This window comes from Pongo pygmaeus, chromosome 8 (genome assembly GCF_028885625.2).
Source record: "Pongo pygmaeus isolate AG05252 chromosome 8, NHGRI_mPonPyg2-v2.0_pri, whole genome shotgun sequence".
NCBI classification, from domain to species: domain Eukaryota; kingdom Metazoa; phylum Chordata; class Mammalia; order Primates; family Hominidae; genus Pongo; species Pongo pygmaeus.
The window spans coordinates 101814399-101838486 of record NC_072381.2 but is presented as its reverse complement, the minus strand read 5'-3'; the positions used below and the strand labels follow the sequence as shown (position 1 = coordinate 101838486).

The 24088-nt window shown below is 46.1% G+C and overlaps 1 protein-coding gene across 1 annotated transcript in view; it reads left to right on the top strand.

Moving 5' to 3' along the window:
- The first annotated feature begins 6722 nt into the window (after positions 1 to 6722).
- The window catches only part of TLL2 (tolloid like 2), a 146393-nt gene continuing 129027 nt past the window's right edge, over positions 6723 to 24088 (top strand). Inside the window, exon 1 of the mRNA XM_054435408.2 lies at positions 6723 to 7183. Coding sequence (XP_054291383.1) covers positions 7009 to 7183 — 175 coding nt within the window. The 5' untranslated portion in view covers positions 6723 to 7008. The remainder of the gene's footprint in view (positions 7184 to 24088) is intronic.

Here is a 24088-nt window from a genome sequence, read left to right as displayed (position 1 = left end):
GTGATTTGAATACATTTTTCTGGAACTATTCATAATATGAAGTTTTCCTAGAACCACTGAGTTTCTAGTTTAATAGTTTGCTATGCAAATGACCACCTAAAACAATAGTTTATATTGTTATTTTTAGAAAGACTCAAAACACCTGTATTTAAACCTTAATATGAAAATCATGCAATTAATAGTTACACAAGATGTTTTCATTACAAAATATGTATCTATATATTGATGGACTCCACATCCTATATTGTGACATGTAAGTCCTTTAAAAGGTGAAAAGTATGATTTCTTACCACTTAAGTACGATTGATATGATCCAACAAATTTGATCAGAAGCTGTAGGTAAATCCTCTTCTGAAGCCAAAATGGTATATTAAATGTAATTTATTGGTACTTCCATTTTCTCTTCCTTCTGACTTGCCTTTAAGATCTTATAAAAAAGAAACTAAAAGTTAATATTTAGTTGCTTATATTATGTAACCTTTTAACTATATATAAAGTACTTTTTTGGTTTCTTTCTCACCACTTTTATTCAAAAGTACTTTTAACATACCAATACATAGTCTGTCTGATGGGAGTATAAATTGGACAGTAAGCTTTTGTCTTAATAAAATGAAATTTGTTTCTCATGATATGAATCTTGCAGGTAAGATGTAGGGTTTATTGAAAATGTGTGGGTTAAATGCTTTCAGGTACACCAATTCTTTCTACTAAATTGAGCTCTATTTGAAGTTCTTTGGAATCTGTGGTGAAAAATAATTTTCTGATTTCCAAATACATTAAGAGCATTAAATGAATATTAATCACCTTTAAAGTCTTTTAGAAAAGGGCTTGTATTGATTTTTGGCTGCATAGAGGGGTTGAATAAGTGTATGTGTGTGTGTGCGTGTGTGCGTGTGTCTTCTTAAAGATGTAATTCACAAATAGTTTAGCTCCCTAGCGCTCAGTTGTAGAATAGAAAATAGAACATTATTCAAGTTAATTGAAAGGTGAGGTTTTTATACCCCCACTACTGCTGTGTATCTGTCTTTCATTTGTTAACATTATTTGCTTAATTTCTTTCAACTGACACTTTGGATAATACTATCAAAAACTAAGGCTAAACATTCCTCGTGTATCTTTAAGCATGCTTCTCCTGAAATTTAACTACATTAGTAGTTGACATTTATATACATATATCCTAATACAAGAGTAGGATAAGGTGGAAATGTAATGGCCTGAGGAATGGTGAAGCATTCTTTTAGTATTTTTTATCATGTTGGGCTCCTAGATTGTACTGGGGTTGCCCATAAATCAAACCCCATACTCTTAGAATTCATTATATTGTGGTGATATCCGAACCTAGTGAATGGTATGCTTGGGTGTTTTCCATTGAGAGTGGATGGACCTCTTTATAAAGTTGGTTGCTGCAAAATCCAGTTCTTCCAAAAGCCACTTTATTTAGGGTTTATTCACAAATCATATCCATTTTGGTACAGTGTTTGTTTTCTAATATTTATTAACCACCTTATACCAAATGTCTTGCAAAGAAATGTTATTAAAACCTTGAATTTTTACAAATGTAAAAAACAAAAAGTGTATTAATGTATTTGTTCAGGAAAAGCTACATACCGAAGGGCTTTTGTATATGAATTCTGTGGTGGGGAGACCCATTTGTAATCTATATGGCAGTTCCATCTGGGTTTTAAGTTTAGATTTCACCGTGTCTTAGTGCTTCATTCTATTGGCCTATTGGAACATGTAATAAATAGGAGTAGTGATGTATTAAAACACAAGTATTCATTAATGTTCTATATCTTCACTAAAATTCTATAGTTATGAAACTATATTTCATCAGTCAAGGTGTTATATTTCAATTAGAGAAGTGAAAATTTATGAAGATTATTTGGAAGTGTGTACAGAAATAAACTAGACTTACAGGTAGGCTAAATCAGAACGTTAACATATGAACCTGCAGAAATCTTGTAAGACTTAAATTCAGTGTGAGGAATAACTAGTTCTCTCCTATGAGCATTTCCTAAAAGCCATCTGATTTGGCATTCTTACTGGAGCTGCAGACAGAAATCTACAAAGACAAAAGTAAACAAAATTAAGTTATTATTCCACTGTTAGGAATGGAAATAAACTTGTGAAGTCTGTTTATTTTGAAGTATTGGTGAACTAGGCTTGCTCATTGATAACTGTAGCAGTTTGTGTTTACTCCAGTTCATCAGCTTAGGTCATTTGAAAGATATAAGAGCTTAAGGCAAGAAAGAAATAACATGGAATTCTATTTGAAGGACAACAGAACATTCTTGGAAAAGCAGCTCCAGTTGGTTTTTCAACTGTGTCAAACTTGAATGTGTAAGTCCCCACAGAGCATGGACAGTCGGTGCAGAGTTCCAAGGAAACAATTATTGCCTGATGACCACTTCCATTTTGTATACACTCTTTGGTTCGTATAGGCCATATTCCAACTGGCTTTTTAGTAATAGAAATCCACTATATAATGTATCCAATACCATTGAGGTTCTAACCTAGTGTGTTAATTTATCTGAATTTGGATTTTTAAAAAGTAATAAAAAGTTAAATGTACTTCCCTTGGATTCCTTATTTCTTTCCTTTTTGAAACATGAACCAAGCATAAGGGATAACCCATTATTGACAGGCAAATGAACAACTTAATAATAGTTTTCCACAATTAAATAAAGCAGCGGTCTGCAGACTTTTTCTGTGAAGGTCTAGGTAGTAAATACTTTCGGCTTTGAGGGCTATACAGTCTCTGTTGAAACTATCATTGTAGCACCAAAGCAGCCATAGTAGACTACATGAACTAGTGAGCATGGCTGTGTTCCAGTATAACTTCACAAAAACGGCCCGCAGGCCATAGTCCGCTAACCCCTGGAATTATGTATTTAAAATTTAAGGTTTAAATTTGTATTTCAAAAATGAACTGTAATGTACAGTAAAGCTGAGAGAATGGTCCAGTGAATAAGATTGGTCTTTCTTAAGAATGATTTTTCTTTTATTGCCATTCTTTTGACTTTTTTGTATTCTACTCTTACACTCAGACTTTACCATCTATTTGCCTGCCATCCTCTGATTGATGATTCTTTGCATTTGTTTAGCATTTACTACTTTTTCAAAGCAGTTTCACTTGTTCCCTCACAACCATCCTGTGAAGCTGGTAGAGTAGATAGCTGTGTTTTATGGATAAGAAACCACAGCAGCTAAAGGTGCTCTTATGTTTAGCCCAGACGTCATCAAGATTCAGGGCCCTGTTGTCTTGACTATTGTAACTGTAAAATGGGGGTGTCACCCTCTCTAGCCTGGGAGGCAGGTAATATATGTAGAAGTCGCATTGAAAATTAGTGTTCTATACAAATGGAAGAGATTATTTTTATTGTGCCACATTGAAATCAGTGGTTAATTAATTTCTCCATGTCTATTTGTATGTTTTGTTTTTCCATTTCTGACTAGTTTTTTCAAATCCTGACCAACCTCCTTGGTTCTTTTCCCCTAGTTTTATTAGGTGCCTCAGTCAACACCTGTACTTGGCAATTCTCGTTAGCCAAATCGTTGGTACAAATTTGGATTACTTTTTATTTCTTTAATGAACACTTTTTGTCTGGTTGGAAAACTAAGGACAGAAGGGACTCTTATGCAGCCAGCTTCTTGATTTCAAGTGAACTATTTTTGTGAAACTGTTAACTCTGCAATATAACATTAGAAAAGGGAATAAGCCTAATTGGGACATGTGGAATCAGTGTAGTTTACAAATGTATTTTAAATTACTTGATTATTTAAAATGATTTTCAAAGTTTGCACGATTACTTTGCTTGACAGCGATTTCAAAGGAAAAAAATGTGGGAGATGGTTGCAGGGGGAAATTGATATAAGTGGCGCTGGCCAATGTTATGGTTATTCTTAGTGTCTCAATCTAAGCCACTAGGATTACAAGACTTAATATTGAAGGTCAGTGAAGAAAAGGGAGAGTCTAGAGAGTGAGACATGGAAGGTGGTTCTAAGTTGGGGTTGGTCAGAGAGGTCTGCTGCAATTATAGACCAGAAAGGTAGGGCAGTCCTGGATAGGTAAGTGTCACAGATAGGGTAGCTGCAATGCTGGCACAAGGATGTGGGATATGCGGTTATCAAGGTATCCCAGGCAGAGACATGGAGGGTGTGAAGCAGCAAGGCCATGTTAGGATGACTGCAGGGTGTTTAATGCCAGAAGATTGGAATGTGGAAGTTGTAAGGAGCCAAGACTGGAAAGGTGAAAGGAAGGCTTGATGGTGGACGGAGGACCTGGTATGCCACCCTGAAGAACTTGCATAAAGGTTTTGGAGAGCCAGGAAGGGTTTTAAGCAGCTGCTAAAAATTGTAGTATCTTTAATTACATTCTGCAGAAAACTGAGTATCTTCTCAGTGGTGAGCAATGTAAATGAAGGAATGAGCTGGCCTGGAACAAATTATCATGTATAGTGGCTTGGAAAGGCAAAATGAGAAAGTGGCCCAGGTGGATAAAACTCAGTAGACTTGAAGGGGCAAGAGAACCCAGTTACTCTGGGTGGGAGATGGACATCTAAGAGGAGAAAAACACTTATTCAGGTTCACAGAGGACCCAAAGATAGGGCAGAGGAAACCCTGAAGTAATTATGAATGTAATAATGGAGCTAAGTTGGGCAGTTTTATGTCGTAAAGCCTGTTACTCTACCTCCAGTTTTTTCATGGTTTTTAAATTAAAAATACATTTTAAAAATCATCTAAACCCAGATTAGAGTTTCGCTTTTATAGTTCTATCTTATGGTGTCCCTTTTCAATTATTGTTTTCTAATCTTTCTAGTGAACCAAATATTTTGTTGCCATTTATTGGTTGATAGCCAAAGTAGCAACTAAACTGGCCTTCTACTTTAAAACTGCACAGCTTGTTCATTCTTCAACACCACTGTCTTCAAAATATTTGGACAAAGGGTGTTGGTGAGAAAACCTGGCCACTACTCACCAGGTGGGGATTGGAGGTCATAAAAGCTCACAACCTCATTGCTTGCACAAGAGGTGGCCTCTCACGTCTATTTTCCAGAGGAATTCCCTTCTAATAAGGAAGCCAGTTGGTGGTTTGCCTAGTGCCATCTGGAGACCGGGAAGTGTCACCGAAGTTTGTTAGGCCTTTTAGATGTTGACTGTTTGGACTTGTCTACTGAGAGGTGGTGACCTTCATGGGGGTGAATGCAGAGAGCTATGGCGTTGGGTTTGACTCCTGGCATTCAGGCAGAACTACATGCCATTCAACCCCCTCCCACTCCTTTGCCTATGCACTGGCCACTTGGCCTTCCTGCCATTTGGTGGCATTTATCCCCTTCAGATTCCTTCCTCCCACCTGCCAGACCAGATCTTGCCCTGTCTGGCTCCATTCTGTATGTTGTGTGCCCATTTGATGAAAACAGCATGAGGCAGGGTCAACATTGCATTTCTTTCTAAGAACAAGGACAAAATATGAGTAGCATCCTTCCAGTAGTTAACTTTTAGCCCTTTACTTGTGTGAAGGACTTGTTATCCTAGTTGATAGATGAGAAGACAGATGACCATAAGTGCAAGAAATTCAGAGTTAGATGTGAAGCCCAGCTCTGGGCTCCCTGTTGACTATTTTGTCATTGATGTATGTGAAACCATGTGGAAATCCAAAAGGAAAGTTGTCCATTTTTTCTCCTTGCAGTTTAAATTGAAAAAAGATTCTACTGGGCATGATGCAAAACATTTCTACACATACACATTTGTGTGTTATACTTGACAGGGCCATTTTACTCGCATAAAACGATCTTTGAAAAGCCTCACAGTAATAATACTTTTTATATCTTTAAATCAAAATGGCTCAGTTCTGACAATTTTTATATTTTAGGTACAAAATAGAAGTGGGTTTCAAATAGCTCTTGATTAGTCTCCTAAATTATTTGAGCGTATATTTTTAATTGGCAAAAAAAAAAAAACAAGAAATTGGTCATTTTTATTCCATCAAGTTAACGGTGAGTGGCTTATTTAATAAAAACATGTCTGTAATTTAACATAAATAGCACGTACAGCTGTTCATTTGTCTCTTTTTGACTGTATGAAGCATCTTAGACGGTTTTACTGAAAGATAGGGTCACCGAGAGGGGAAATCTGTAGACTTAAATCTTTTTTCCTTACCTATCGCCGGCCACTAGGTTAGGTTAGGGGACGCCAGCAAACGCCCTTCATGGCTCGACTACGGGATGTGGAGAGAGCTGAGAGAATCGAAATCCTCGATATTTTTTTCTTTGCTGAGAGGGGCCTGAGAGACATTCACTCATCCCTGCAGAGAAGCAGCTGCCCTAATGCACATAGCCAGTTGGTAGCGACATGAATCGCGTACACAGGGCTCCTGGTCCAGCGCTCCGAGTTCCAACCATTCTGGCCACGTGTGCATCGGGGAGTTGTAAAGTGAGTTATGGAAATAAAACAAGGCGAGAAGCCCAGCCTCGATCTTCAGGAGCAGCATTCTCGGGAGCCAGAGGCCGAGGTGGCGCCCCGGGCAGGCGCCTTCGGCTGGGTGGGCGCGGAGCTGGCCCCGGCCTTTGGCTTCAGCATCTTCACCTCGCTGGCCTTCCTCCGAAGTTGCGGAGGTGCCGGGAAGAGGAGGGGCCTCGCCTCGGGCGCCCGAGTGATTGGCTGCCCAGGGCCCCTGGCGAAGGCTGTGTGGTCCAGCCCTGGTGGAGAGGGGCGGAGCGGCCACTGCTCCAACCACCGCCGCCACCGCCACAGTCGCAGCCACCGCCACAGTCGCAGCCGCCGCAGCCTCGGCCGCCGGGCAAGTAGCTCCGAGCGGCTGCTTCCCGGTTGCCTCGACGAAGACAGGGGGCGCCGCGCTCCGCTTGCTCCGCGCCCGAGCCATGCCCAGCAGCCCTGTGTAACCACCGAGTCCCGGCCGGAGCCGACTGACCCAGTGTGCACCGTCTTTCGGCCGAGCTGAGCTTTCGTGCACGCAACTCCTTCTGCCCCAGCCGGCCCCGCGCCACCATGCCCCGGGCGACTGCACTTGGGGTCCTGGTGTCACTGCTGCTGCTGCCGCCGCTGCCTCGCGGCGCCGGGGGACTCGGGGAGCGCCCGGACGCCACCACAGACTACTCAGAGCTGGACGGCGAGGAGGGCACGGAGCAGCAGCTGGAGCATTACCACGACCCTTGCAAAGCCGGTAGGTGCCGCCGCCGGGGAAGTCCCGCAGAAGTTTGCCTTTGAAATGCAAATGAGGTGGTGGGCAAGCCTGCGCTACCGTCTGTGGGGCGGATCTCCTCTCCCCTCCCCTGAGATCCCCGGCTCCCCGGGAAGACAATGCCTCCGAGGAACTGCTTAAAAACCACTCCGAGGCTGGGACGTCCCGGCCCCAGGTTTGCGGTGCGCACCGGGGGGGCGACAGCCGGCGCGTTCCCAAAGCGAATCAGGGCGGGTGCCTGAGGCCGAGAGGGCGCCCAGGGGCCAGGGCGGGTGCCAGGGCCGCCTGACAGCGAGTGGGCAGCACTGGCCACCGCCGGACGCTCCGGGCCGGAGCAGAAGAGCCGGGCTGGGCGCGGCGCTCCGAGGCTCAGATGGAGTTCCTGGCTCCGATTTCACAGCATTTGTAAGTTTCGCGCAAAGTTTCCCAAGATCCGTGGTTACTCTTGGGAGGAGATTTTAAAAAGAAAAGCGTCACAGCGGGCAAAAGGAAAGGGGTCGCCGAGGGAGAATGAGCAAGACTCGAATAGCCGGAAACTTGCCTGTAGCGGTACCGGCCTGAGGGTCGCTCTGGGCGGGCGGAGATGGAAGCCGGCAGGTGCTCTAATCCCGCCAGGAAGCGGCGCCCCGGGACGTACGGGCCTTTCGGGCGCAATCGCCGCCCGGGCGCTGCAGCTCCCGCTTCCCCGGGGCCACTGACCGGCTCGTGAGTCCTGAGGGGAGCGGCTTCCGAGCTGGAGTCGTTGAAGCGTTAGCCTCCGAAAGGCCCAAGCGCATATTCCAGCAAGCTGATGAGTGTGGGGCAGTTCCAGCACGGACAGAGGGGTGCTCACGCTCCCAGGGAGATGCTGGGCTCAGAAGCTCGCACAGACGCTCCTGGCCCATGGCCAGTGGCCCGCGGGTAGCGGTGTTTATCTCTGGCTTTGTGGGGCCCCGTTTCGCTTGGCGGTCGGCAGAGAAGAATGGGGAGGGAAGAGCGCGACCTCCACCCTCGGCGGAGCAGGTGCTCCTTCCCGGGGCTGTGGCCGGCCAGGTCTCTGTCTGGCCTGTGGGCCAGTGGTCGCCCCTTCACACCCTGGAAACCTCTATCAGTTCCAGGTTCCTCATTTCTAAATTGGTGGCAGTAATTATAGGAGGACTCAGGTGATTTACGGGAAAATTCTCTGCAAGTGAAATAATGGCATTGTCGTTATTTTTTATTGTTACTATCACTGCAGTGGCTTGGGTCTAGGCTGGGGGTTGGGAGGGTCAGGACTGGGTAAAGTCTGGGGAAGACCAGGTTACTAGGAGGCAGGAGGAGTTTGTGAGACTTGAGAATCTTGTGAAGGTTTAACATCGAACTAGTCTTGAGGGGCCTGGTCTTAGTAAGGGAAGTTTCCTGCAGAATATCCACCTACTGCTGCACCTAGTGGGGCTTCTGAGTTAGGAAGGTGGGCAGAGGAGTTGGTTCCTGGACAACTGGAGAAAACCTCAGCAGGTAGCATGCCTGGCCCAGGTACCATGAGTTCCTCATGGGACCTAATTCAAGGCCAGGGAGAAGAGGTTCCAGAGCACTGTTGGAATGGCAGCCTGGCCCTGAAAAGAGGGCCACTGAAGCTGGGAAAATAGGTGTGGGATAAAGGGAGTGGCTGGACCACCTCCCACACTTGTCAGATCCTAGACCCTGCTGGGTGTGAGCTGGGGACTCTGGGAGGCAGTGTGGGCAGCTGAGGCCTGGAGTGGGGAAGTGATTGATTTGCTCAGGAATGTATTGTGCATCTCCAGTATGCTGGGTGCTGGTCTGGGCACTTGTGAATCCAGATGTGAAAGAGGCATCCCAGCTCCCGGTCTCAGCCTTGGAGGATAACCCTGAGGCAGGCTTGCGTGTTACAGCCTCATTTTCCCCAGTAATTTTAGAGAAAATGCAAGATAACCAGGGGCAGGCATATTCTGTGATTCTTCACAGACAGAATGGGATGCACAGGCAGGGCTGGAAGGCAGAGGATCTGGCCAGCGCGGCTTCAGCCAGCTGCAGGCACCCTCCTCAGACTCCTTGAATTCTCCCAACCCATTGACCTCTCCCTGGGCTACACTGATGCTAAGAGTGGCCAGAAGAGGGCGATGATAAGGACAACCTGGGGGAAAAGGTAACATCCCAGTCAGCCCATCCTCTTGGAAATTGCCTGACCTGGAGAACAGCTGTCTGGAAGGCCAGCAAGCAGTTCATCAGTGTACTGAAGTCTCGGAGAAAGGACTTGCCTCTTGGCTAGGGGGACACTGCACTTCCTGGTTGCATATCTAATGCAAACCTTTAGGGGCAGCCTCCCGTTCTATCTCTGTGAAATCCTAACTCCCTGACTCTTCTGGCCAGAAGCTCTGCTTTTAGGACCTGCCTCAGCGCTGCAAAGCTAAAACACCTCCCACTCTCCCTTCTTGGCGTGGGTCTCCATTCCTACTGTGGACTCAGAATGCAGAGGGGAGGGTCTTGAATCTATTCCTGGCTTCTCAGGATCTGTGTTACCTGGACGATTCCCCTGCTCTCTGGGCCCCAGTTCCTTACCTGCAGAATGAAAATGTCTGCCTTGTTAGAATTACGAAGTGACATGTCCAGAGAGCTTGTGCTCTTGGTCCACATCAACTGTCTTGCCGTGGGCCTGCTTCATACCTTGCAGGCATTTCAGTGTGAGCCCCCTGGCTGCTTCCTATCCAGTGTTCTATGAGTCTATGATCTTTTGTTCTAGCCCAACCTCTCAGAAGCTGAACAAACTGGTAATTTTACCATTTCTAATTTTACCATTTCACTACTTTTGCAATTTTTAATACCATTTTTACCATTTACTCTGCCACTTACAAGCTGTGTATCCTTGGACAAATCACTTGATTTCTCTGGGCATTAGCTTCCTCATTTGTAAATGGGGATGATTCCTGATAAAGTACTTAGAACAGTGCTTGAAATATAGTTAGATACTTTTTATAAATGGATTTTCTAGAAACTGATGGAAAGAATATCTTCATGCTGACCTTAAAGCAGGTTTTAAGCTGGAAAATTTAAATTTGCTAATAGACAATCTATTTGATGCTGTAAAAAGGGATGACTTTTAAATCAAATGACGGGGGAGTGGAAGTTAGTCTGTGAAGCCCTCCTGGCCTGGGGCTGGTGAGGGGCGTGGGGCTTCTGGGGGGTGTTCTCTATCTGGTCATCCATAGCTCTGCCAATTGTTTTTCTTCTGATACTGTCAATACAGCTAAGGGTTCAACTGGCAGTAAATCACAAGGCATTCTTCCAACCACCATGCCTCTCAGAGCAAAGCTTGGGAGGACGGTTCCTGCCTGCCTGCCTATCCTCACCCACAAGTTTTAAGCTGATTTCAAGTCAGAAGGCCTAGGTCCTTATCTTGACCCTGCCCCCGCTTACTCACCGTGTGGCCTTGAGCAAGTCATTTTACCTTTCCATGTCTCAGTCTGCTCATCTACAAAATGGGAGTGGGAGCAAAAGCTGCTTGCCTTGCAGGGTAGACAAAAGGCCAGTTTTAGTTGGATTCTTCAGAAAGTAGAGCCTTACACAAGGACTTTGGTGTAGACAGTTCATGTGGAAGGTGATCCCAGGAAGCAGGGTTGAGGGAGCAGGAGGAATGAGACAGGGAGGAAGGAAATCCAATGAAGGGAGTGGAATCAAGGTAGCTGCTTTAGGCAATGGGCCCCTGACCCCACTGGGAGCTCCTTTGAGGAGCTTACAGAATGCCTCCCAAATTATCTGCCCAGAGAATAGGAGGCTGCAGCATTTATCCAAAGCCTGCTGCCCTTCACTGTCTGCTCCTTGCTCTGGTTTCTATTCCTGTGTAAGAAAGCATTCCAGACCAGTGGGGTAGAACAACCTCTGTTTTATTATGTTCATGATTCTGTTGATTAGGAATGTAGAAAAGACACAGCAGGGGAGGCTTGTGTTTGTTCCATGATGGCTGAGCCTCAGCTAGGAAGACTTACAGGCTGGGCTGACTCAACAAGTGGGTTCTGAAGTTATCTGAAGGCTCATTCACTCATGTGTCTGGCTGTTGAGGCTGTCTGTTGCCGGGGACCTGTTGGCCAGAACACTTATAGGTGGCTTCTCCACGTGGTCTCTCTATCTGGGCATCCTTGAAGCATGGCAGCTGGATTCTAAGTGCAAGCATCCCAAGAGAACCAAATGGAAACTGTGTTACCTTTGATGGCTTTGCCTCGGAGTCACACATTGTCACTTCCATCACGGCCACAAGCCCTCCCAGATTCAAGGTGGGAGAGCATAGACCCACCTCTCCAGTGGGAGGCATGTCAATATCATGTTGTTAAAAGGGCGCATGAAATGAGAGATGTTGCAGCCAGTTTTGGAAAAGATGACTTGCCGCATTCCCCGAGGCATTAACTTCCCTGAATATCCAGGAATAGAGGGCTCTACGGATTTAGAAAAAGTTCTCAAGCAGAAAGGTGGGGAGACATGTGGCAGAGGCATGGAACTGCCCAGAGGTGAGCTGAGGGTATGTGACTCAAAAATTGTCTACATGAGCCTCAAATGATATGAAAATGCTGTATAGCCTGTTGGGTTTATTAAATCTAAGGGAACTGCCTGATAACCGGCTTCACTTTTCAGTGGATGGCTTGGTAAATACCAGGGCCTTCTTCACCACTGTGGGTCCCATGTTAGGATAGGATAAATATATCTGGTGGTCCCTCGTGTCTTATGGCTCAGGAACCAGTAGTGAGGGTAAGCCCACACTTCAGACTTTACTTCTGCCTGGAATTTGGTGTTTCACCTCACTCTGCCATTCTCTCCAAGACATCTGACCAATCAGGTTTCATTTTGGGGCTCACTGAGAGCCCTCTCTGGGGCAGCTGTTGTCAGCAGCCCTCATGTTACTGTCAGCCTAGAAACTGAAGCAGCCCTGGGCCAGTGTGCCAGGGACTCCTAAAAGTGCCCAGAGTGACATTGGGAAGATTGTAGAGTCCTGGGCAGTGCTCCTCTGGAGTTGCCAACCTTCATGGCAGGGCGGGCATCCTGGTTTTTAAGCAGAGATGAGGCTCACATGCTGCCTCCTGGAAGCTTGTCTCCCTGGCATGACCCATCCCCAGAATGTGAGCTGCCATCTCTCTGGTACTCCACCTGCCCCCCCATCAGACTCCCACACCATGGGCCACACCTAGGTAAGGGTGGCTGATATTTTTACATCTTTATTTTCATTCTAACTTGTTATGATGTCCTTGCTGATGGGCAGGTGCTGATTTGATGGAATTAAAATATTTCAGGGCCGTATTGGAGTTAAATGTTTGCCTTTTTTGTTTCTCCAGATGATACAGGAGCAGAATCTAGTCCACCTTCTCTACACAATTTCACACTCCACCATGCAATGGGGCAGGGTGTGAGCCAGATAAGAGCACAGGCTCTGATGCGGGCCAGACCTAGATTCCAAATCTGCCAACTAGGCAAGGCTGTGTGACCTTGAGTATGTTACTCAACTTCCCTGAGCCTCGGAAAAAAAGAACTAGTAATATCCACTTTTCAGGATTGCTATAAGGATTAAATAATACAATGTTTGTCAAGTGCTGAGCACAGTATCTGGCACAAGGCAAGTATATATTGATATATACTTTATCAGAGTACAGAGCAGGTGCTCACAGCACTTCTTGAACTCTTTTGTTGAAATGCTGTAGAGGACATTGAATTTTTGCAATAAATGAATAATTTATTTCATCTAGTGTAGTTAGGGTTAGAGATTCTTAATTTCAGACCTGATCATTGTGGTTAAACAGAGTCTCAAAAGTAAGTGAACGGTGAATTTTATGGCATGTGAGTTATATCTCAATAAAGATTTTAAGTAAATGCAGATGAGGGCAGGGCCAGGGGCAGAGCCGGTGGAGGAAGCTCATGGCCTTAGCCCCTGAGGAACAGTTGGCTGGCTGGCACAGCTGCTCGAGCTGAGAATTCAGCTCAGCCAAGCAGGTGTGGAGTGTGTGGCTATCCAATGCCAAGCAGAGCCTAGAGTTCTCAACAGTGGCCAGGTCTCACACTGGGGTGCCAGAGTCTGGGAAAGGGGGGACCAGGAAGGAAGACGCATCAGGCCCCTCTTGGAGGGGGCTGCTGTGGGAGCTGAATGACAGCAAGAACACCACCCACTAACCCTCAGCACAGCCCCCAGAGCAGACAAGCAGCTGCAATGGCTGCCATTTTGTATATGAGGAAACTGAGCTTCAGGCCTAGACTTTCTCCCTGACCTTGCTGGTCCTTTGATGCCTCTGTGGACAGAGCCCATGTTTGGTAGACAGAAAAGTCAACAACAATATAATCAAAGGTAGGTCTCCAAGTCTTACATCAGTGGAACTCGTTTTTTCCTTTTCTCTCCCGCCCAGTAGTGTAGTGATCAGCGCAGCACACCCTTCCCTTAGGGTGGCATGTGTGTTGGGAGAGCGTCCTTTCCTCTGCTGTCCCGCACAGTGAGAGGAGAGGAGTGGGAACAGGCATGATGCCACCGAGCCATCCACACAGCCCCAGATATGCAGTGCACGTGGCATGTGAGCCTAGCATGGGTGCTGAGGGTCTAAGTGCTGGTTAGACTCAACCCTGCCCTTGGGGAGCCTCCTACCCAGGGCTGGGCTCAGCCTGCTCAGCAGAAGAGGCTTCTAGATGGAAGCTGATTATAGACAGGTCAGCAGGGCATCTCATGCAGCAGCACCTCAGCTCTGGCCGTCCAGCTGACCACTGCTTCTCCGGCCATTCTCAGGGCACTCCCCAGCCTGGACTATGGTTGTTTGAGCACCTGGCCCCTCCCCAGACTGTGGAGAACAAAGACCTTGCTGACATGTTGTGGTTCTGTACCCATGCTTTGGAATTGGGCTGACTTAGGTTTTTCTTCTCAGCTTTGTCACTTTCCTTTTTTTCTTTTCTTTTCTTTTTTTTTTTTGAGATAGGGTCTCACTCTGTCATCCAGGCCTGAGTGCAGTGGCACGATCTCAGCTCGCTACAACCTCCACTTCCCGGATTCAACTGATTGTCCTGCCTCAGCCTCCCGAGTAGCTGGGATAGCTGGGATTACAGACGCCTGCCACCATGCCCGGCTAATTTTTGTATTTTTAGTAGAGACAGAGTTTCCCCAGGTTGGCTAGGCTGGTCTCAAACTCCTGACCTCATGATCCACCCGCCTCAGCCTCCCAAAGTGTTAGGATTACAGGCACGAGCCACCGCGCCCAGCCTCAGCTCTGTCACTTTCTAATGGTGAGACCTGGAGCAAGTCCCTCAGCCTTCAAAGCCTCGGTGTCCGTTTGTGTATCATGCCATTAACAGAAACTCTGATTAACAGGCTTGTATATGAAGGCACTTGGTACCGTGCCTAGAAAACAGAAGCACTCAATAAATATGAAATATACAGTGCTAGAGTTATGTGGCCCTTGAAGAACCTGTTATGCCCCAACAAGTGTGTGGAGTGAACTGAATTGTATGAACAGCACTGCTTTCCGTACTTCTGAGACAGCCTGGGGGCAAAGCGGCAGGTGCTAGAGGCAAATCTCCTGGGTTCAAATACTGGCTCTACCACTTCACGGCTGTAGGCAAACCTGCTTAGGCTTGCTGGGACTCTGTCCTTATCTATGAATGCGGTTACTAATATCTACCCGCATAGGGTTATTATGAGGATTTAGTGATTAATACAGAGAAAGCACTTAGAATCATGTCTGAACATGGTAAGCACCCAGTAAATACTATTTTTAAAATTATTATCATCCCACGGAAATCCAGCAAGGTTTCCAAGTGGCAGGAAACTAAATATCGGAACAACCAAAGTGATCTGGCTTTGTGTTCCCACCTAAACCTCATCTGGAATTGTAATCCCCTCGTGTTAAGGGAGAGACCTGGTGGGAGGTGATTGGATCCTGGGAGTGGTTTCCTTCATGCTGTTCTCGTGATAGTGAGCGAGTTCTCGCAAGACGTGATGGTTTAAAAGTGGCCGTTTCCCCTGTGCACTCTCTCTCTCCTGTTGCCACGTAAGATGTGCCTGCTTCCCCTTTACCTCCCACCATGATGGTAAGTTTCCTGAGGCTTCTCCATCCGTGCAGAACTGCGAGTCAATTAAGCCTCTTTTGCTTATAAATTACCCAGTCTCAGGTAGTATCCTTTATTATTTATTTTATTTATTTATTTATTTATTTTGAGATGGAGTCTTGCTCTGTCGCCCAGGCTGGAGTGCAGTGGTGCAATCTCGGCTCACTGCAAGCTCTGCCTCCCGGGTTCACGCCATTCTCCTGCCTCAGCCTCCCTAGGAGCTGGGACTACAGGCGCCCGCCACCACGCCCAGCTAATTTTCTGTATTTTTAGTAGAGACGGGGTTTCACCGTGTTAGCCAGGATGGTCTCGATCTCCTGACCTCATGATCTGCTCACTTCAGCCTCCCAAAGTGCTGGGATTACAGGCGTGAGCCACCGCTCCTGGCCCTCAGGTAGTATCTTTACAGTAGTGTGAGAATGGACTAATACACAAAGCCTGGTGATTTTTAAGGGATTTATGTTTTCTGATGGTGCCAATTCTGATAGCTCATCTATACTCAGACTTTTTGTGTGTGTGCAGTGGTGGGATCCCAGCTCACTGCAACTTCTGCCTCCCGGGTTCAAGTGATTCCTGTGCCTCAGCCTCCTGAGTAGCTGGGATTACAAGCATGCACCACCACACCAGGGTAAGTTTTGTATTTTTAGGAGAGATGGAGTTTTGCCATATCGGCCAGGCTGGTTTCGAACTCCTGGCCTCAGGTGATCTGCCCACCTCAGCCTCCCAAAGTGCTGTGATTACAGGCCTGAGCCACCATGCCCGGCTATACCCAGAGACTTTGACCTAAAACTTAAATCTTCCATGAATCTCAATGGCCTCGCTGAGGATGGCATTAGGCTAAGGCATTTGGTTCCCTGCAAGCCAACCAGGTGTCTGAGACCTACCGAAGAAACCAGCCCCTGGCTATTTGGAGATGTATAAGTGGCTTTGGGCCTGAGCCTCCAGTCAGCTGATGGCTTCTCCCAACCCCTAGGAGTTGATGTGAGCACTCGCAGGAGATGGCCTGGGCTCACATGATCTCAGGGGCATTACAGGCAATGGTCAGGGTGCTTGCATAGGGGAGAGCCTGGGCTAGGACCTGCACACGACATTGAGACCTCTCTAATCCTTGTTCTCCCCTCTATGCCATGTGACCTTTTCAACCCTGGGGCCTCCAGCTTTGCCTGGCTGCTTCCACCCCCAGTGAACGAGCTTCTCCATGCTGCCCAGTCTGAAGGTCACATTTGTGTATTTGTTCCCTGAGCACCAAAGCCCATGACCGTCTCCCTATCTTTTTCTTTATCCTTGTCTAGGAATCTGACAAGGACAAGAGAATTCTGGCTTTCCAAGTACTCTCTGTCCTAAAGCATAGGGAAGAATAAATGAATAATACCAGGTGTCAAAATGCACCTGTCCCTGTCTCTGTTCCTCTATCCCTCTTCCAGAAGGCCCAGGGTCAGTGCATGGGTATCAGGTCAGTTGAGGGTGATGGGTCCAACCACTCTCCTCACCTCCACAGGGAGAAGACTTCGAAGGCCAATCTTTCCCAAGGAGGCTCTGGCTGATAAAGAGCAGAAGCAGTGAGCATGCTGTTGTAGAGATTCTTTTTGGCATCACACAGCCCATGGCTTTAAACCTGCTTCTGCCCCTCTTATTTCCTGTGTAGTTTTGACCAAGTCTCTTAATCTCTTTGAGCCTCAGTCTCCTCATTTGGAAAATAGTGATATTGAAACCCATCATATAATCTTTTTTGAGGATTAAATGAAGCAGTGAACACGAAGTGTTTAGCAAGCAGTCATTAATTGTTGGCTCTTCTACTTGCTATTATTATTATCACTCATAGTATTATTCCCTATTTTAGAATTTCCCTATAAGTAACAACCTCACTGGCCTGTGAATGCTAATCTCTCCCTCTCAGGGCTGCTAAGAGTTCTCCTGGGATATATAGCATGTGGCAAGTGATAATTTATTGCTCCACAGCTCACTTGCTCTCACCCATGAAGCAGGGAGAGGATGACACATAAACTAATGTGTAGAAGCAGGTTTCTCATGGTACCCTCTCAGCCTGCTCATAATACGGTTCTGCCTGGATGCAAACATAGCAACAGGAACAGAGCTTTCCTGCTGATTGGTTACAGACCTATCTGTGATCACGCCACCTCTAACCACTTCTGCCAATTACCAATAAATATTCTCAAGCTCGCCCGCATGAGCACTTGAGTGGAGATGTTCAGCCCTGAGTCTTTGCCTGCTCTGCCAGCTGGGCCACTTATCTTCTGTCTCATCCTGCAATTTGCACCCAGCCTCTTTCCCTGCCTCCCACCCGGGTTACTGGCCTGGAGTTGATGTGAGTCCTGTGAGCTGGCTTCCCACAGCAACAGCCTCAAGCTACCTTCCTTCTTAACTCTTTTTCAGGTCACAGGGTCGCCTCTCCTCCCTGTGGAGTCAGTGCTGGTTTCCTGTCCTCTCCTCCTTGGCTCACTAAGGACTGGGCCCCATGGGTGCAGATACCCCACCGGTACCAGAGTCCACCCAGGTCCCTAAACCAGAAACCCAGTTGCTACCTGGACACCTGACTTCCCTCTTCTTCTCACCCCACCCAACCCAAGTGCTGTCAATTCTGTTTCCAAATTGAGCCCATCCACTTCTCTCCATCCCCACTGCCACTGGTCCAAGTTCACACTTGGGCTGCTGCAGTAGTGGCTGAACTGGTCTCCTTGACGCTACTCTTGCCTCCCAAAATCTGTTTTCCGTGTTGCAGAGTGATCTTTCTCAAACTCATGTGTGATCATGTTTGCAAGATCAGACCCGCTTAGGATCCTTTAATGTCACCCCATTGCACTTGAGATAAGAGCAATCAGCAGGCCCCGGGGTACTCTGGTCATTGCTTGTCCCTCTGACTCAGCCTCCCTCCCCTTACCTGCCAGGCTCCAGCTCACATCGGTTCTTCTTCCTGCCTGGAAATGTCTCTGGACTCTATATGTGGTCAACTCTGACTCATCCTCCAGGACTCAGCTTACAGGTCATTTCCCCCATGAGGCCTTCCCAGCCCCCAGTCTCAATCAGGTCCCCTTTCAGGTTTCTCATCACCTTCGTTTTTCTGAAAAGCACTCTTTACAATCTATAACTGGGTCTATTACTGATGCGAGTATTATTGTTCAATGACTGTCTCTGCATTGGACAATGAGCTCCAAGGAGTATAAATGAGACTGATTTTGCTTCACAGTCACGAGCACAGTGCCAGCACATGGTGGGTGCCCAACTAGTATTTGTCAAATGGAAAACTGAGTCAATGAGATACCAGAGGGATTCAGAAAGGGTAGCAGTCAACTCAAGGAAGACTTCCTGGTGAGGGAGTTGGTAAGCTCTAAGGCGGGTCTGGAAGGATGCCTTGGATTTGCAGACGCTGGGATGCAAGAGAAGGTATTTCAGGTAGAATGAACGGTGTCAGCAAAGGTGAGGAATGTTTGTGATGTGTCTGGAGTTGGAGATTTACTCTGGTTTACTTTGCAGAATGGTAATGACAGGATTGAAATAAGCTTGGAACAGTGGAAGTCAAGCTGAAACATTTGAAACGTATCCCTAAGGCAATGGGGAGCTATTGATGGTTTCTCAGCAGAGGACTGTTACAGTGAAGACCTGCGATGCTTAGGATCTGTAGAAGCAGGAAGCAGGGGGACCTCTCAGAGTTCAAGTCCTGGAGCATGAGAATACAGGCTATGGCCTTGAGAATGGGAAGGGAGGGAAGGTGGGAAGAGATAGTGGCTCTGTGGGTGGGAGGGGTCCTGAGCTGAGATGTGCCCCAAGGTCGTGGTTGAAACATGTATGAGTTCATTCAAACATATTCAGCAGGCACTGGGGTGCCCTTGAGGTGGTGGAAAGGGAGATAATGGTTTAACATGAAATGTTTTCCTTAACTACACAGCTAATTCCCATCCACCGGAAAACATTTAGAAAATGTACAGCAAGTAGAAGTAAAAATGTCCAGTAATCCCATTGCCTAGAAGTAATTGTTGTGAACATTCTGTTGTATGATATTCCCACACCTTTTCTAGGCATGTTTGTAACATTTTTCTTCTCCTGAAAATGCTGTACATACTAGCCTGAACCTGCTTCTGTTTGAATTTCACTTAGTACCATGAACCTCTCTCTATGACAATAAAGATCCTTCTGTAATAAACATTCTTATACAAAACCAATTTAAGTTGTTTTATACACTGTTGTATAGATGCACCATAATTTATTTAAGCAATCTCCTATTGTTGGACATACAGATTTTTTTCTCAATCTCTCCCCTCCCTCCCTTCCTTCCTTTGTTCCTTCCTTCCTTCCTTATCTTGCTTTGTCACCCAGACTGGAGGGCAATGGCACAATCACTACTCACTGCAGCCTCCGCCTCCCGGGCTCAGGTGATCCTCCCACTTAACCTCCGGAGTACCTGGGACTATAGGCACATGCACCACCTAATTTTTGTATGTGTCGTAGAGACAGGGTTTCGCCATTTTGCCTAGGCTGGTCCCGAACTCCTGATCTCAGGTGATCCGCCCGCCTTGGCCTCCCAATGTGCTGGGGTTACAGGCATGAACCACTGCACCTGGCCTCAATCTTTTTGTTTTGCTTTTATAAATAATGATGCTGGAATCATCTCTGTAGCTACATGTTTATATACATCGTGAATTATCTCTTTAGAATAAATTTCTAGAAGTAGAATTGCTGGGTCAAAAGTACCAATGCGTTTAGGCCTTCTGATTCTCCTTTTCAAACAACTCTTCAAAAGTTTTTTTTGTTTGTTTTTTGTTTTTGTGTTTTGAGACAGGGTCTCACTGTCACCCAGGCTAAAGTGCAGTGGCGCAATCACAGCTCACTGCAGCCTTGAACCCTAGGGCTCAAGTGATTCTCTCACCTTGGTCTCCTGAGTAGCTGGGACTATAGGTGCGCACCACAACACCGGGCTAATTTTTGTATTTTTTTTTTTTGTAGAGATTTTTTTTCTTTTTTTTTCTTTTTTTTTTTTAATCATGTTGGCCAGGCTGGTCTCAAACTCCTGGGCTCAAGTGACCTACCTACTTCAGCCTCCCAAAGTGCTGGGATTACAGGTGTGAGGCTTCGTGCCCAGCTAAAAGTTTTTTATTCCTTTACACTCCCATTAGGATTAATAGTTTATATTCTAGTTTTAAAAAACAATTGCTGGTTGGAGAAAAGTATTTTTCTATTTCTTCAACTTGCACTTGTATTGTAATTTGTATTTTTTTCAGTAATTTTGAACCTTTTAAAATACATTTTGATTGTATCTATTTCTTCTGCTAATTGCGATTCCTATTCATGCACCTTTTCTTCTGTTCTTGCTCATTTTTCTAATTAGATAATTTTAAAAAACATTTAGTGGGAACCCTTTTCCTACTAAATTAAGGACTTTCATTATTTTTCTGTCATATTTGCCACAAACAAATTTTTGGAGAGAGGATTTTTAAAAAGCAGAAGGCTTATTCTGCACCATATCATTGACTTTCCCATAGAGATGTTTGTATGGTTGTATGAGTTCAGATTAAGTTAAATTGCTAGCAACAGACCCAAGTTAATTTGCTGTGCCCATCAGGGTCCAGTTAGGAGACTGAAACCACACCAGTAATTTGAACAGTAATTAGAAAATGTAATATAATTATCAACTAGGAAAAGGGGATTGACTACCAAAAGAGGTAAAGAGAACACTAAAGAAAACAAAAATAGCAGATGCAAGGAGCAACTACTAGGGAAGGAGGAAGCCACCCCCACCTCCAACCATCCCAGGCTGAAATTCTAACTTCTTAAGAGAGAGTGGCTGTGGCCCACTGGAATTGGGGAGTTCACTGAGATACTGACCAGCAGGGAATTACCCAGTGGAAATTGGCAAAACTCTGGGGGGTTGGTGCCAGTGGTTTTCCTGAACACTGCTGGCAGCCCCTCCCATGGGTGCAAGGTGAGACCACTGGAACCAGGAAGAGCAATCCCCTCTTCTATTTGCAGTATCCTTCCAGTGTCTTTTACTGATAAAGCCTAACATGGTGTCAATTGGTGAAGGAGCAATGTTTACAGGGTCCAGATCCAGTGTCACAAAGCAAGACAAAGAAGGATAGATTTGGAGCCAAGAGGCAATATATTGATATCTCGGACATTGGCTTAAACAAGCTAGAAGTCTATTCTTTTCTCACATCAAAATCTGGAGGTCTCCATTCAGGGCTGATATGGCAGTTCTGCTTCAGGAAGTCCTTCAAGATCTAAGATCCAAGCTCCTTCCAGGCTGCCACTCCACTCTCCCTCAGTTGAGGTCCCTGTCCTCATGGTCAAGATGGTATGCAGAGCTCAAATCATCACGGGCATGGTTTGGATATGGAAGGGGTGGAAAAGTAAAAGGGACAAAGAATGTGTGAGAACCAGCTTCTTGGGAGCTGCCATTTGTCACTTGTGCTTCATCTCATTGGACAGAACTTAGTCACTTGGCCACAGACAGCTATTTGGGAGTCTGGAAAAGCTTTATTTTGGAGGACCTGGAGCTAAAAATCAGGGGTTCTCTTAAAATGGAAGAAGGGAGAGAAGTATTGGTGGACAATGAGCAATCTCTGCCACAATAAGCTAAACTGCTGGACCTTTATGAGGAAAATGTAGTCAAAATGGCAACAGGCCCACTACTATGACTGAAAGTTAGCCAGCTACACCAAGCAAGATCTTTGAGTCAAAACTTCTAGAATGTTAAAGCTGGAAGGAATCTTAAGGATTATTTATTCTAAGCTTTTAATGTTTCCCGTGAGAACCCTGAAGGCCTGGGAAGGGCAGTAACTTGTCCAAGGCCATCTGAATAGCTCTTGGCATGGCCGTAGGTGGATCCCAGTCCTCCTTCCCTCTCCACCTAGTGTGTCTTTCCATCCTCTGCGACTTGGGGTCTCCCATGGCCATTGTCTTCAGAATGAGTCCTGCATAATTAAATTGCAACTTATGGCTCTGCAAAAGATCATTTCACAGTGAAGATATTAGGGCTTATGAGATATGCCTGGTCCTCAAATCAAGCACATAAGATGTAAAATTAGAGCCCAAGAAGCTTTGGGTTATTAGGACCTAAACTGCATCCTCTCTCCATTACCTAATGGAGCCCGTGTGAGCTCATGCTGTGGGAACGCAGCAGGCATGAGATAGCAGTAAGTCATATTCTGCCCAATTAAGCAGTGAAAGGTGTCGGCATAGGCCAAAGTAGTCATCCCTATTACCAGCCAGAATCCCATCTTCCTATTTGGCTATGGAAATAATGGAAAGATTTTCTTAGCAAAGCTCTATAAGTCAGAGTCCCAGCAGGAAACAGAATTTATCCCGGATGTTTCAGATGAAGAGACCTTCACGAAGGGGCCAATTAGAGATGCAGGGTTAAGGGAACAAACAGGAGAGGTGAGACACCCAGAGATGAGCTCATTATCCCTGTGGTGAGGGGCAGGGGAGGGAGCAGTGCTACTGGAGCTGGAACTGGGTAGGAGGGGAAGTTGTGGAGGGATGTGTCTACGGCTAGACCTGTAGCATCTAGCAGGGAAGAAATGCACAGCCTCTCTCCTCTTCCCTATGGTCTGCCAAGATCTCTTCCTGGTTGAAAGCAACCAGAAGCTGGAGGAAACCTGAGGGGAAACTGGAGGATGCCGTCCACAGAAGCAGGCTTCCTGGACAAAGAGCAGAGTGGAGAGGGTGAAGAATAAGTGTACAAAGTATAACGTTAATCGTAGTTCAGGCCTTGCCCCAGCTATTACCTGGACTGAAATATTTTTAGTATCTGTATTTTTCTGTTGTTGTTGTTGTTTTGTTTTTGTTTTTTGAGACAGAGTCTCATTCTGTTGCCCAGACTGGAGTGTGATCTTAGCTTACTGCAACCTCTGCCTCCCAGGTTCAAGCAATTCTCCTGCCTCAGCTTCCCGAGTAACTGGGATTACAGGCGTGCACCACAACACCGGGCTTATTTTTTTAGTAGAGACAGGGTTTCGCTATGTTTCCCAGGCTAGTTTTAAACTCCTGACCTCAAGTGATCCACCGGCCTCGGCCTCCCAAAGTGCTGGGATTACAGGCATGAGCCACCACACCCGGCCGTTTTTAGTATCCTTACAATGTAATTTGTGAATGGCAAATGTGTGGCACATGCAACCCCCTCCCCATTCCACACCCCCTGCTAATGGCAGATATTACTAATTGATCATGGTTCTCTTTCCTATGTGTCCAAGAAGTCATCTTACAGTGCTCAAAGAAACACCACCCATTGAGTGGGGTGGCATGTGAAATGAAACCTATTTGGAGCTGTGAAACTTAAATAGCCTTGCAGATATGGCCTGCCTGCCCAAACCAATCTTGTGGCTAATTTTTCTTTTTTGGAAATTAGCTGAGCAAGTGTGTTTGTTGATTCAACTGAGCCCTGCTGGGAAAGCCAAGCTGTGACATTTCTGAAATGTATTGATGCAACCATATTATGATACAGATGAGGAGGCGAGGAAGGAGACTGTATCTGCTTTAAGCAAGGTGGTCGCCAGCCCAGGCACCAGCCAGACCCTCTTGGCTCATCTGTTAAGTAGGATGATGCCAGCCAAGGCAGAGGGCAGGGCTGTGTGTTCTCTTGAGAAGCAGTCAGCTTTCAGAGCGGCTGTGGAGGACCTAGCTGTGTAGGGCGCTCTCCTAGGTCCTGACTGACCTTTAACATGGAGAGTTAGAAAATGGAAAACCCTTAGCTGGAACAAATGGGTAATGGATTATGAATGTTGCCAGCATGCCGTAGGGCATAGGTGGCAAATAGGTCTCAACTCATGTGCCATTTCTGTCCATTTCTGTTGGCCCTCTGTAGCACTGTGTTGAGATGGATTCAGAGACTGT